At 32.2% G+C, this 12,751-nt stretch overlaps 1 protein-coding gene across 1 annotated transcript in view; it reads left to right on the top strand.

Annotated features, from left to right (window-relative positions):
- Positions 1-12,751, top strand: part of LOC127705193 (meiosis 1 arrest protein-like) — a 39,043-nt gene that overhangs the window by 19,646 nt on the left and 6,646 nt on the right. The window contains exons 7-9 of the mRNA XM_052209507.1: positions 5,144-5,223; positions 10,514-10,654; positions 11,612-11,713. Of these exons, the coding sequence (XP_052065467.1) occupies positions 5,144-5,223; positions 10,514-10,654; positions 11,612-11,713 (323 nt within the window). The remainder of the gene's footprint in view (positions 1-5,143; positions 5,224-10,513; positions 10,655-11,611; positions 11,714-12,751) is intronic.

Raw genomic sequence — 12,751 nt, 5'->3', positions numbered from 1 at the left:
TTAGTTGTACTAAGTTTTTATAAGGAAGTATGAAGGAAAATAGGTATAAAGGGACTCAAAACACTGTTTTCAGTTTCATTTCTTTTTGGTGCAATGTTTTATTTCAATTTTGATGTTGTTTTTCCTTGGTATTCTCAAGGTTTTAGAGCCATAAAAGGGCACAATTGGTGGTTAACTTTTTCATGTATTTTTTTTCTCTCATCTTTTTATGTTCACTATTTTAATCAAGACTAGGATGTATAAAAACACACATTAAATTTACTATAAGATGAAAAATCAATTAAATCAATATTTTTTCATGCAAAAATTATCAAGTAACTATTGTTTTCTCTTCATAGCAAAATATTTATATTTTTTGTGTTTACATTTTCATGGCTTAATTAATATAAAATCATTGCAAAATTATTTTGGACATCAGATTGTAGGCCTAGAAGTACAATTTATGGTCCTTAAGAGGCTGAAAGTCCATCTTATGGATGGCATGTAGAGATTTTCTTTTTCTTTTGATCAAACTTTTTCCAAGGGATTCCATGCTGATCAGTTTTTGTAGCATTCAGTTTCTAAGCTATAGTCATAAGAGTGTAAAGATACTTTTAAAACTCTATTTTTGCATGGTACGTTTTCCAATTAACAAGTTGAGCAATATACTATTTCCCAAATTAAACCATTTGCAAAATGTTTTCTTGTCTATCACAGTGCTGTGTCCACATTTTTCTACTTGCCCATTTCATTGTTGACAAGATGTCAATATATCATATTCCACCAAACTTACCCCTGAATTTTATATTTTTTGTTCTTGTTGAAGTGGCTGATATTCCTGAAACGGGCATTTGAAAAAGACTTTTTATTGTCCTAAGTCGAGTAAAGGTCCAACACTTGTGAAGTTGTCTATTGTTGTCTAGATGTCTTTTGATTTTTTGTATTGTTGAGTTGCTGTTTCATTGATGTATACCTTACATCCCCTTTTATTGTCCCCAGCACAATGCGTTGCAGGGGGACATAGAAATACTGGGCTTCTGTCTGTCTGTCCGGTCTTGTTAGCGCTCTCACATGTACAATTTTTGGCAGATTTTTATAAAACTTATATCATAGTTTTATATCAGCAATGTCTTAGACATTTCGAAAGTTAGTGGCAATGAATTATTTTTAAAAGAGTTATGCCCCTTGGAAACATTAATTATATGGAAAATTGCATCGTTAGCACTCTCATGTGTACAATTCTTGCCAGATTTTTATGAAACTTATATCATAGGTTTATTTCAGCAATGTCTCGTTCGAGTTAGAAAATCAGTGCTGATCAATAATTTGCAAAAGAGTTATGCTCCTTGGAAACATTAATTATATGAAATCAAAGTACTGAAGTACTGAACATCGGATGACCACAAGTTCTTGAGGATGGTCAAAAGCACTTGTCTCAGAAAAAAACAACATATCTCTTTACCTAAAACTGAGGTTAATGTACAGAGATATATTTTTTTCTGAGACAAGTTCGTGCGTGGATGATGAATAAATGACAGGAAATTCAACTTCACCGTAATAACTATTATATTGTAGTGATACAAATCAGTATACACTGAGTTGTTGTTTATATCATATTAAAATAACAGTTACATATATATATGATTTGAATCCATTTGTATATCATTCTATTCTACTATTCTAAAAATAGTGCAATGCAAGTGCATGGTGGACACTTTTCTGTAAAAATTCGATTTTTCTAAGATTGGATACGAGTAGGCATTCATATTTTCCCGCAAAATCAATTACAGGGTTACCGGTCCTTGACGGTATTTTCACAAAACGTTCTTTGAGATATTCTTCCGCATGCTTTAACACAATTTTTCGGTACGTGTGCATTGATATTATCAATGATTTTTTACTTATATATATATATATCTTACTACAAAACATTTTCATATTATTAATTTATGTTGTAAACAAAAATATTTTTATCAGTATTCATTGAAGAGATGTATTTATATCAAACGATAAGGAATGTTATTTTGCACTCGTTTATGTGCGCGTATTTATCATGTTTATAGATCGGTTACAAACCCAAAACTAATTTACATAATGGAAATCTAGGCGATAGCAATACATCGGGATGACCTCAAGGTCATCGCGATGTAAAAATTGCATTGTTAGCGCTCTCATATGTACAATTCTTGTCAGATTTTTATGAAACTTTTATTGAAGGTTTATATCAGCAATATCTCAGTTAAGTTCGAAAATCAGTGCCGATCAATAATTTTTTTAAAGAGTTATGCCCCTTGGAAACATTAATTATATGAAAAATTGCATCATTAGTGCTCTCATTTGTACAATTCTTCCCAGATTTTTATAAAACTTATATCATAGGTTTATATCAGCAATGTCTTGAACGAGTTAAAAAAAAGGCTAATTAATTATTTTAAGAAGAGTTATAGCCCTTGGAAACATTAATTATATGAAAAATTGCATTGTTAACTCTCTCATATGTAGAATTCTTGCCAGTTTTTTTATGAAACTTTCATCAAAGGTTTATATCAGCAATGTTTTGAACAATTTCAAAAATTTGTTCCGATTAGTTATTTTTAAAAGAGTTATGCTCCTTGGAAATATTAATTATTTGCAAAATTGCCTTGTGAGTGCTCTCATGGGTACAATTCTTGCCAGATTTTTATGAAATTTATATTATAGGTTTATATCATCAATGTCTTGGATTAGTTCAAAAATCTGTGCAGATCAATTATTTTTAAAAGAGTTATGGCCCTTGGAAATATTAATTACATGTATATGGCAAATTGCATCATAAGCACTCTCACGTGTACAATTCTTGCCAGATTTTTATGAAACTTATATCATAGGTTTATATCAACAATGTCTTTGACACTTTAGAAAATAAGTGTTGATCAAATGATTTTAACGAGTTACGCCCTTGGAAATATTAATTATATAGGAAATAACATTGAATTTGCTCTGAAGCATTCATTTCACTTAGATATTTATGAACAGTTTTTAAGAACAAAAAAAAGTCTATTTTTTAGTAATTGCCCTTGTTCCTTGGATAGATAAAATATGTGCAACGCATTGGACATTGGACATTGGAACTCTGTTCTTTTATTTATATTTAAAAAAAAATCATCTGACTTTGTTAATATTATATCAGTAATGATTCTTTATTAAAAAAGTCATAAAAATGTTATTTACAACCAATAATTTGGAATTATGATTCCTTTGGTTTATAACATGCTTCTTTTCTCACCACAATATCTTCAGTTATACACGATTTATACATGATTTATACATGATTTATACACAATTTATACATGATTTATACAAATGTACATGATTTAAGTAATAAATCTTAAAAAGGAGTTAGCCTGAAGTATATAAGTTCATTCTTCCATATCAGGAGTGGGTGCCACATGTGGAGCAGGATCTGCTTACCCTTTTGGAGCACCTGAGATCAGCCCCAGTTCTTGGTGGGGTTCATGTTGCCCAGTCTTTAGTTTTCTATGTTGTGTTTTGTGTGCTGCTGTTTGTGTGCTGTTGTTTGTCTGTTGTTCTTTTTCTTTTTTAGCCATGGCGTTGTCAGTTTATTTATGACTTATGAGTTTGAATGTCCCTTTGGTATCTTTCCCTTCCCTTTTGAAAACCTAGAGTCAGCTGGACTAAGAATTGGGAGCTTTATAATGTAAAAAAAATGAATGAATGTTAGTACAATTTATTATATTTTTCAAAATTTTAATGCTATTTCTTTAATTGATTTTTTTCATAAAAATTATATTCCTCTATAAAATGGTTTTATCTTTCAGAGCAATTGTAAGCCTGAAAATTTTATTATTTTTTTCATTTATTCTTTATAGGTAGGTATTATTGTTCATAACTATTTAAAGTTAAAGGGAGAATAGTGTTTGTACTAATTGAGCATACCCTCTTGAAATAAAGATTATTATTATTATTATTATTATTATTAAAGTTTAGGGAATCTTGTTGTTGCTTGTATAGGTGGTAAACATTTACAAGATATGTAGAAAAATCACAATTTAAAGAAAACAAAATACAAAAATCTGTAGAAGCAAAAATGATCCATTTAGATAATTAAGGACCCAAGATAAATAATCTCATTTATATACATGATTCCTTTGTAGAAGAAAGACATCATTTGAGGATGTTCATTATAATTAAAGTTCTACATGACAATGTCTTAGGTATCTTAAGCTATTTCCAATATATTTAACTTAAGAAGGATTGTACATTCACCACCTTTAAGTACATTCTACATGCAACAAAATAATCTTCTAAGAAATATTATTTTGGGTTGAAAAGATACGTGCTGATGGAACAGTTACAAAGCTTGTACTTTAGTAAGTTTTGAGTGTGAATACATAAATAAACAGCAACACAATATATCAACTTTCCAATAAGATAATTAGATGTCAACTTACAGTCTTAACTGATAGACAAATGTCTTTAAACTCTAAACTGTGTGGACAATTTGTAAGCAAATTAATATTGACCACCAAATAACTACCATTAGCATAAAAAATTAATGGACATAAAGCACTAAAATATAAGCTGTGGCAATTATAGTGTAAAATCAAGGTTACCAATGAGTTATCAAATACTTGAGTATTGCTCAGTCTATTTGAGTATGAAGTAAGAAAAAAGGGGTTCGGGTTAACGTTGGCATCTGTTTAAACACGGTAGTGTAATGTCACCTTAAGAGATATTTTTTAAAAGGTTGTCAGTTTTGAATATATGTAATAGAATTCAGGATGTCTATAAACAGCAAACTAACAACTGAAATTTAAGCTGGGGAGATATGAACTCTAATAATAACTATGATAGCAGGTGCTCAGGAAGAGTAACCATTTCTTACTTTTACTGTATCACCATTATTTCATCCATGAAAAATGTAGAAATTGACAAGTGTTTTCTGTAAACTATAATTAAGTGCTATATTTAGCCTTATTGTGATTTTTAGTTGTTGAGTTGCTGCCATTTCATTGATGTTACACTCCACATTTCCTGGATTAATATTCATCAGATAGTAATAAATAGAATATTATTGAAAGCTCGATAATATATCAAGCATAGTAACATTTTTGCTTTAGTACAATTCAGTTTGAAGATGTAGTTTTTTTCTTCTTTTTTTCAGATGAGAAACATATGGTGATTAAATGTGACTTAAGAGAGAGAATATTAAACCCTGCACAGCTTCCTTTCTATGGTAATTTTGTAAGTAAATATTAGTCAAACTGCACTAATCTTATTAATATTTCTTGTCAGAAATTTTAACATTTAAAATGTGTGCAGCCATTTACTCCTAGTTTAATGTGTTTTTTTCTGAAATCCAGTGTAAAGAATAGCCCATGGTAATGCAAAATGAACATTTCTAATGAAGATTTTACTTGTATTGGTAAGAATAATTACGCTTTATAGTGGTAACTATTACTTCAAAGTTACTAAAAATTATGTGTGATATTAAATCTATTGTTCATGATGCCTATAACAATAGATGAGACCATAAAGTTTCTTTTGCAGCATTATCAATTATTTAACTTAAAATTTGAAAGTGAATGAATAATTATAGATTATTTGTTGTTTTGAAAACAAGAGGAAGTTTCTCAGCTACTATCTCATGAAGGGTGATAGTTCAGGCCTTGCTGTCATAAAACTTTCGAGTATGATTTCTGTACTCAGCCTCGGAAATCAACCAATCAAATGGCTTGTTTTGGTGTTTTGAGCACAAATTTTGTACTCCGAGTACTTAGTAAAGTTTTATGTACTAGAGCCATGAAATGTGATGTAGAAGAGAAACTTTTTGAAGTTGAAAAACAAAAGATTGCCATTTCCCTAGGCAATGTCAATGAAGTAAGCTATGACTTCATTGTGGTCTCACTCATCTCAACTGAACTGAGAAAAACCATTCTAAGTCAAGTTGCTTGATATAGAAAAAAGATCAAAGCAAAATTTGAGAAAATAGCAATAAGATAAGTTACATATTTCAGATGTCTTTTTTTTTGTTTAATTGTGTTGTTAGGTTGTGCTCTCATTGATATGTGTGCCACATCTCCTTTTATGAGCTCACCTGGCCCGAAGGGCCAACTGAGCTTTTCTCATCACTTGGCGTCCGTCGTTCGTCGTGGTCGTGGTCGTTAACTTTTTACATTTTGAACTTCTTCTAGAGAACCACCCAATGGAATGAAACCAAACATTGCATGAATGTTCCTTATGAGGTGCTGACCAAGTGTTGTTACTTTGAAGCCGATCCCTCATCCAAGATGGCCGCCAGTGGGGACTATGTTAACATAGGACCGTATGGACAAAACATACAAATGTCTCTTTTAGAGAACCATTGAATGGAATGAAACCAAACATGGCATGAATATTCCTTATGAGGTGCTGACTAAGTGTTGTTACTTTGAAGCCTATCCATCATCCAAGATGGCCCCCAACAGGGGACTTTGTTTAACAAAGGACCCTAAGGACAATACATACAAATGTCTTCTTTTAGAGAACCACAGAATGGAATGAAACCAAACATGGCATTAATGTTCCTTATGAGGTGCTGACCAAGTTTGAAGCAGATCCATCATCCAAGATTGCCACCAGCGGAGGACTTCGTTTTACATAGGACCATATGGACAATACATACAAATGTCTTCTTTTAGAGAACCACTGAATGGAATGAAACCAAACATGGCATGAATGTTCCTTATGAGGTGTTGACCAAGTGTTGTTACATTGAAGCCGATCCATCATCCAAGATGGCCGCCAGCGTGGGACTTCCTTTAACATAGGACCCTATGGACAATACATACAAATGTCTTCTTTTAGAGAACCACTGAATGGAATGAAACCAAATATGGCATGAATGTTCCTTATGAGGTGTTGACCAAGTGTTGTTACTTTGAAGCTGATCCATCATCCAAGATGGCTGCCAGCGGGGGCTTCGTTTAACAAAGGGCCCTATGGGAAATATATACAAACGTCTTCTTTTGAAGAACCACTGAATGAAATGAAACCAAACATAGCATGAGTGTTCCTTATGAGGTGCTGACCAAGTGTTGTTACTTTGTAGTAAATCCATCAACCAAGATGGCTGCCAACTGGAGACTTCATTTAACATAGGACCCTATCGACAATACATACAAATGTTTTCTTCTAGAGAATCTCTGAATGGAATGAAACCAAACATGGCATGAATGTTCCTTATGAGGTGCTGACCAAGTGTTGTTACTTTGAAGCCGATCCATCATCCAAGATGGCGGCCAGCTGGGGACTTCGTTTTACATAGGACCATATGGACAATACATACAAATGTCTTCTTTAAGAGAACCTCTGAATGGAATGAAACCAAACATGGCATGAATGTTCCTTATGAGGTGTTGACCAAGTGTTGTTACATTGAAGACGATCCATCATCCAAGATGGCCGCCAGCGTGGGACTTCGTTTAACATAGGACCCTATGGACAATACATAAAAATGTCTTCTTTTAGAGAACCACTGAATGGAATGAAACCAAATATGGCATGAATGTTCCTTATGAGATGCTGACCAAGTATTGTTACTTTGAAGCTGATCCATCATCCAAGATGGCTGCCAGAGGGGGACTTCATTTTTAAACAAAGGACCCTACAGGAAATATATACAAATGTCTTCTTTTGAAGATCCACTGAATAGAATGAAACCAAACACAGCATGAATGTTCCTTATGAGGTGCTGACCAAGTGTTTAATTTGTAGCAAATCCATCAACCCAGATGGCTGCCAACAGGGGACTTAGTTTAACAAAGGACCCTATGGGAAATATATATACAAATGTCTTCTTCTAGAAAACCGCTTAATGAATTGAAACCAAACATGGTATGAATGTTTCTTTTGAGGTACTGACCAAGTGTTGTTACTTTGTAGCTGATTTGTCATCAAAGATGGCTGCCAGCAGGGGGAGTAAGTTTAACATAGGACCCTATGGGAAATACATACAAATGTTTTCTCCTAGAGAACCACTGGATAGAATGAAACCAAACATGGCATGAATGTTCCTTATGAGGTGCTGACCAAGTGTTGTCACTTTGTAGCCGAACCATCATCCAAGATGGCTGCCAGCAGGGGAACTTAGTTTAATAAAGGACCCTATGGGGAATATATACAAATGTCTTTTTCTAGAAAACCGCTTAATGGATTGAAACCAAACATGGTATGAATGTTTCTTTTGAGGTGCTGACCAAGTGTTGTTATTTTGTAGCTGATTTGTCATCCAAGATGGATGCCAGCAGGGGGAGTAAGTTTAACATAGGACCCTATGGGAAATACATACAAATGTTTTCTCCTAGAGAACCACTGAATAGAATGAAACCAAACATGGCATGAATGTTCCTTATGAGGTGCTGACCAAGTGTTGTCACTTTGTAGCCGAACCATCATCCAAGATGGCCGCCAGCAGGGGAACTTAGTTTAACATAAGACCCTATGGAAAATACATACAAATGCTTCTTCTAGAGGTGCACTGAATGGAATGAAACCAAACATGGCATAAATGTTCCTTATGAGGTGCTGATGAAGTGTTGCTACTTTGTTGCCAATTTACTGTTCAAGATGGCCTCCAGGATTTTTTATTTAATTACAGGGCCAATATTACCGGTAAACCAAATTTGGCCTCAATCATTATTAGGGTACCTGTTATGATTTTAATCTATTTTTACATGATTTCCAAAACCAAAGTAGAATCTGGTGAGCGACACAGGCTCTTGAGGTGTAATACCACCAAACATAGTACGTCACATCCGGTTGCATACAAAAATAGGTCGAAAAAAAATATTCCTTTGAATTTGACAGTTGTAGGTAATTGGTCATTGCAGTAAAACATTTCTGGGTCATAAACATATATCTTGGGTATTTTAAAGCACCATTATTTTTTTATTTGGGGTTTCTATAGAATATTTTGGAAACTTGAGGTTACATGGTTACTAAAGCTTGTACACAGGTTAAAAAAAGGGGAAAATTTGATTGGTTAACTTTCAGTGATGGTTATTTTCTTATATGCAATGAAATGTTATGTGAAATTTTTTCTATAGTACTGGACAGGATAAAACTTTACTCATGCCAAGTATTTCTTTATTTGAAACAAAGATAAATTTTGCACAATTTTTTGAAAAGTGCAAATTTAACAAAGACTAATAGGGGAAAATCAATGGTGGTATTACACCTTGAGAGCCTCTAGTTAAAAAATCCACATCTCTGTGTATTAACTTAACTTTCTGTCTAAATTTAATCCAGGAAAGCTGATAGGACTAAGAAATGCTCTTTTAGTTCGGATTAAGATATAAGTTGTCACTATTTTTGTACTACATCTATGTAAGTATACTTACTAATGGTCAAATTGAGGTAAATCCATAGCCGTATATATAGTTGGGCATCATTGAGCTTTGTGTACATATATACTTACTTATAAGATCTGTGGATATCTGTTTGAAGGTTAGATTTTTTTCCATCTTTTATTATGTTTGTAACAATTTTATGCTTTTCCATATGTTTTTAGGGGTTTTGGTGTCAATGGAAAATATTTTTTTGATGTGCTTCAGTTCAATGAGAGCTTTTGCTTTTGAGCTGATTTTTCCCCCTGTCATAAAGCTAAGCTTGTGTCTCTCTGACACTGTAAGTGCTCTTATACCTACCGTTTTTATAAGTTTTTAATGAAATTTTTGTATTAGTTTACTTTAGCAATATTTTGGACAAGTTCAAAATCTGGGCTGATTGATTCTTTTTCTGGGAGTAATGCCCTTGGAAATGTAATTAATATGGAAATTGACTTGTGATGAGTCTTGTGCCAACTTTTATTGATGTCAAATGAAATGTATGTCAAAGGTTCACTTCAGCAATACCTCAGACAAGATAGAAAATCTAAGCCAAACAATAATTTTTGGGGGAATCATATCTTATAGTTGTATAGTTGAAAAAATATAGAAATAGAAATGAAATTGAAAATCAACATTGAGATCCCTCTCATGACTTTATAATTTGACAGAGTTTGATAAACTTTATGTCAAAAGTTTGAATTTGCAACATTTCAGATAAGATCAATGATCCATTAATTTTTGGGGGAGTTGTACCACTTGGAATTATAGATAATGTTGTAAATAAACATTGTAAGAGCTCTCACACCTACAATACTCAGCAGAGTTGATTGAAATTTACGTCAATGGTTATCATCAGCAATATCATGGACAAATTTCAAAACAAACTCTGATCGAGCAGTTTTGGTGAAGTTATGCCGCTTGGAAATGTAACTGATTCGGGGAAATTAACATTGTGTGTGAGATCATTGAAATGTATGCCAAAAGAGTACACAAACAATAATGTTGGCCTAGTTTGAAAATCAGCACCAAGATATTATTTTTTTTAAAATTGGAAATGTAAATGATATGGAAAGTTTCAGCACATATTGTAGGGGGATATTGGCCATTTAATCTTAAAAACCTAATTGTATACACCATATGCTGTATGTGCGTTGATTTTATTTTAGACTGTCCATCCAGATTCTGCCACAATGAAGACCTTCCCATCCACTAGTAAAGCTCTAGGGATGTCTATCCCCATCTACAAGATCAAAATTCTTGGACTTCTGTCTTCACAAGATTTGTGTGATTCTATTGTATATGGAATGGTTTGTAAAATTGAACAATTATACTTTCACTTCCTCTTTCATAACTACCACTACACTATGACATTGTCTTTACACAACCCGATTTTATACTTAAGCTTGCTCGATGTATTATTTGTATCCTGATGACGGTGCCCTAGGCACCGAAACATGTCGATAAATAAATTTTCTGCAGCAGTCCCTAAAGTGTTGTTGTTATAAGACTTTTTACATTTTATGTGCTTTATCATAACGACTCTGCATACCCGAGGTATCCACTTCAGGGACTCTACCTTACTACAGAATTACCAGGCGTTGGTTCACTTTTGTTTGTAATTATATACTAAATATTGACAATTGGCTATACATGTACCAAAATTCCAAAGATATGCTATGATTACCAGCATAAATGTAGGTAATCATAAGGTGTCAAAAATGGTCACCATACTTAGGGTAAACTACATAAGACACCTGGTAAAAAATGAAAATGATAATAGAAGTTATATGATCACACAGGGCCTAAAAGAATTACCAAAATCCATTTAAATCAGATGTGAAAAATTAAAAAGAAACCACTGGCAACACAATATATATTGGTCAATTATATAAAATTAAAAACAGATACAATTGTAAGACTACAATTGGCATTGTCCTATAGGCTCAAGTGCATGAAGTATGCAGCAGGGTTAACAAACTTGAGAATTCAATCCTCCTCCTAACCTAGTATGGCATAGCAACAAATGGCATCTACATTTACAATGATGTGTGAAAAGAGATATTCAACCATATTTTTGTTTTTTTTATTAATTCTGTAGGCAATTTAAAGCCTCTTTAGTTATATTTAGAAATACTTTTCTCTGAAAAGTTTAAATTGAAAAACTCATTAGAAAATCCCATATCAATATAATTTAATCAAAATTGTTTTTGTTTTATAGATCTATTATTATGCTTGCAAGTAACCTGGTGTGTCTATTTTTACAGCCAATGATAGCTTTAGCCACAAACTGTTGGAAAATAGATTGGGATGATCTTGAGAAAAATCAACAGCTATTTAAAGCATTATGCTATAAGCTGGTTGAAAAAGTAAGATTTAGTTTAAAAAGGCTGCATTATTTCTTTCCTCGTTTTATAAAAAAGGCATTATGTTTAAAAGCTGGTAGCAAAAGTAAGTTTTAGTTTTAAAAGACTGCTTTATTTTCTTTCCTCATTCAGAGTCATTGTATGGAAAATACATTATGTTATATTATAAGCTGGTAGAAAAAGTAAGATTGAGTTTAAAAGGAACATTATTTTCTTTCATCATTGTATATAAAAATTAATGCATTATGTTAAAACTGGTAGAAAAAGTAAGATTTAGTAACAAGACCACATTATTTTCTTTCCTCATTGTATATAAAAATTAGTGCATTATACTATAAGCTGGTATAAATAGTAAGAATTAGTTTAAAAGGTTACAGTATGTACTATCCTCCTACATATTGAATGTTTTATATACAATGATGTATCTGTTGGATTAAGTTTTTCAAATTAATGGAATTTTGATTTTAACCATCTGACTTTCAATAAGTGAAGGATAAATATTTATTCACCTTATTACTGTAAATTCAGAAACATAAGATTAATAACGACCTTTTAAGGTGGTACATAACACTACAGGGAGATAACTCTGTAAAGTTTTAATCACATTCTATTGTGAAGGAAATATTAAGCTCTCAATGATCAAATTTAGTGTTTGTCAAACTGCTATATATCCAATGAAATTTTTCCAATAAAGTGTGTGGTTTAAGTTTTTTGAAATTTTTATATTTTTGTCAAAGGGTCAAAGTAAATATTTTGTCAAAATTTTATGAAAATTAAACGCAAATTAATTTTAGTCAAGGTGTTTGGTACCACCTTAAGGAAATGCTACATACAAATAATGCTTAAAAATTTTAATTACAAATTTTTTTATGTTGCAAAACCTTACCCATCGCACACAAAAATTAAGAAACATCGGACAAATTTTGAATTACATGTAACTGTCTTAAAATTCAGTCACCTTATGCTGATGATTTATAACGATGTAAGAAATATTTATAGAAATAATTGAAAATTTAATTTCTTTATGGTTAGGTTCAAATG

Source organism: Mytilus californianus, unplaced genomic scaffold (assembly GCF_021869535.1).
Source record: "Mytilus californianus isolate M0D057914Y unplaced genomic scaffold, xbMytCali1.0.p SCAF_6, whole genome shotgun sequence".
NCBI classification, from domain to species: Eukaryota; Metazoa; Mollusca; class Bivalvia; order Mytilida; family Mytilidae; genus Mytilus; species Mytilus californianus.
Note: the sequence above shows the minus strand (reverse complement) of the source record. Positions and strands in the feature narration are given on the sequence as shown.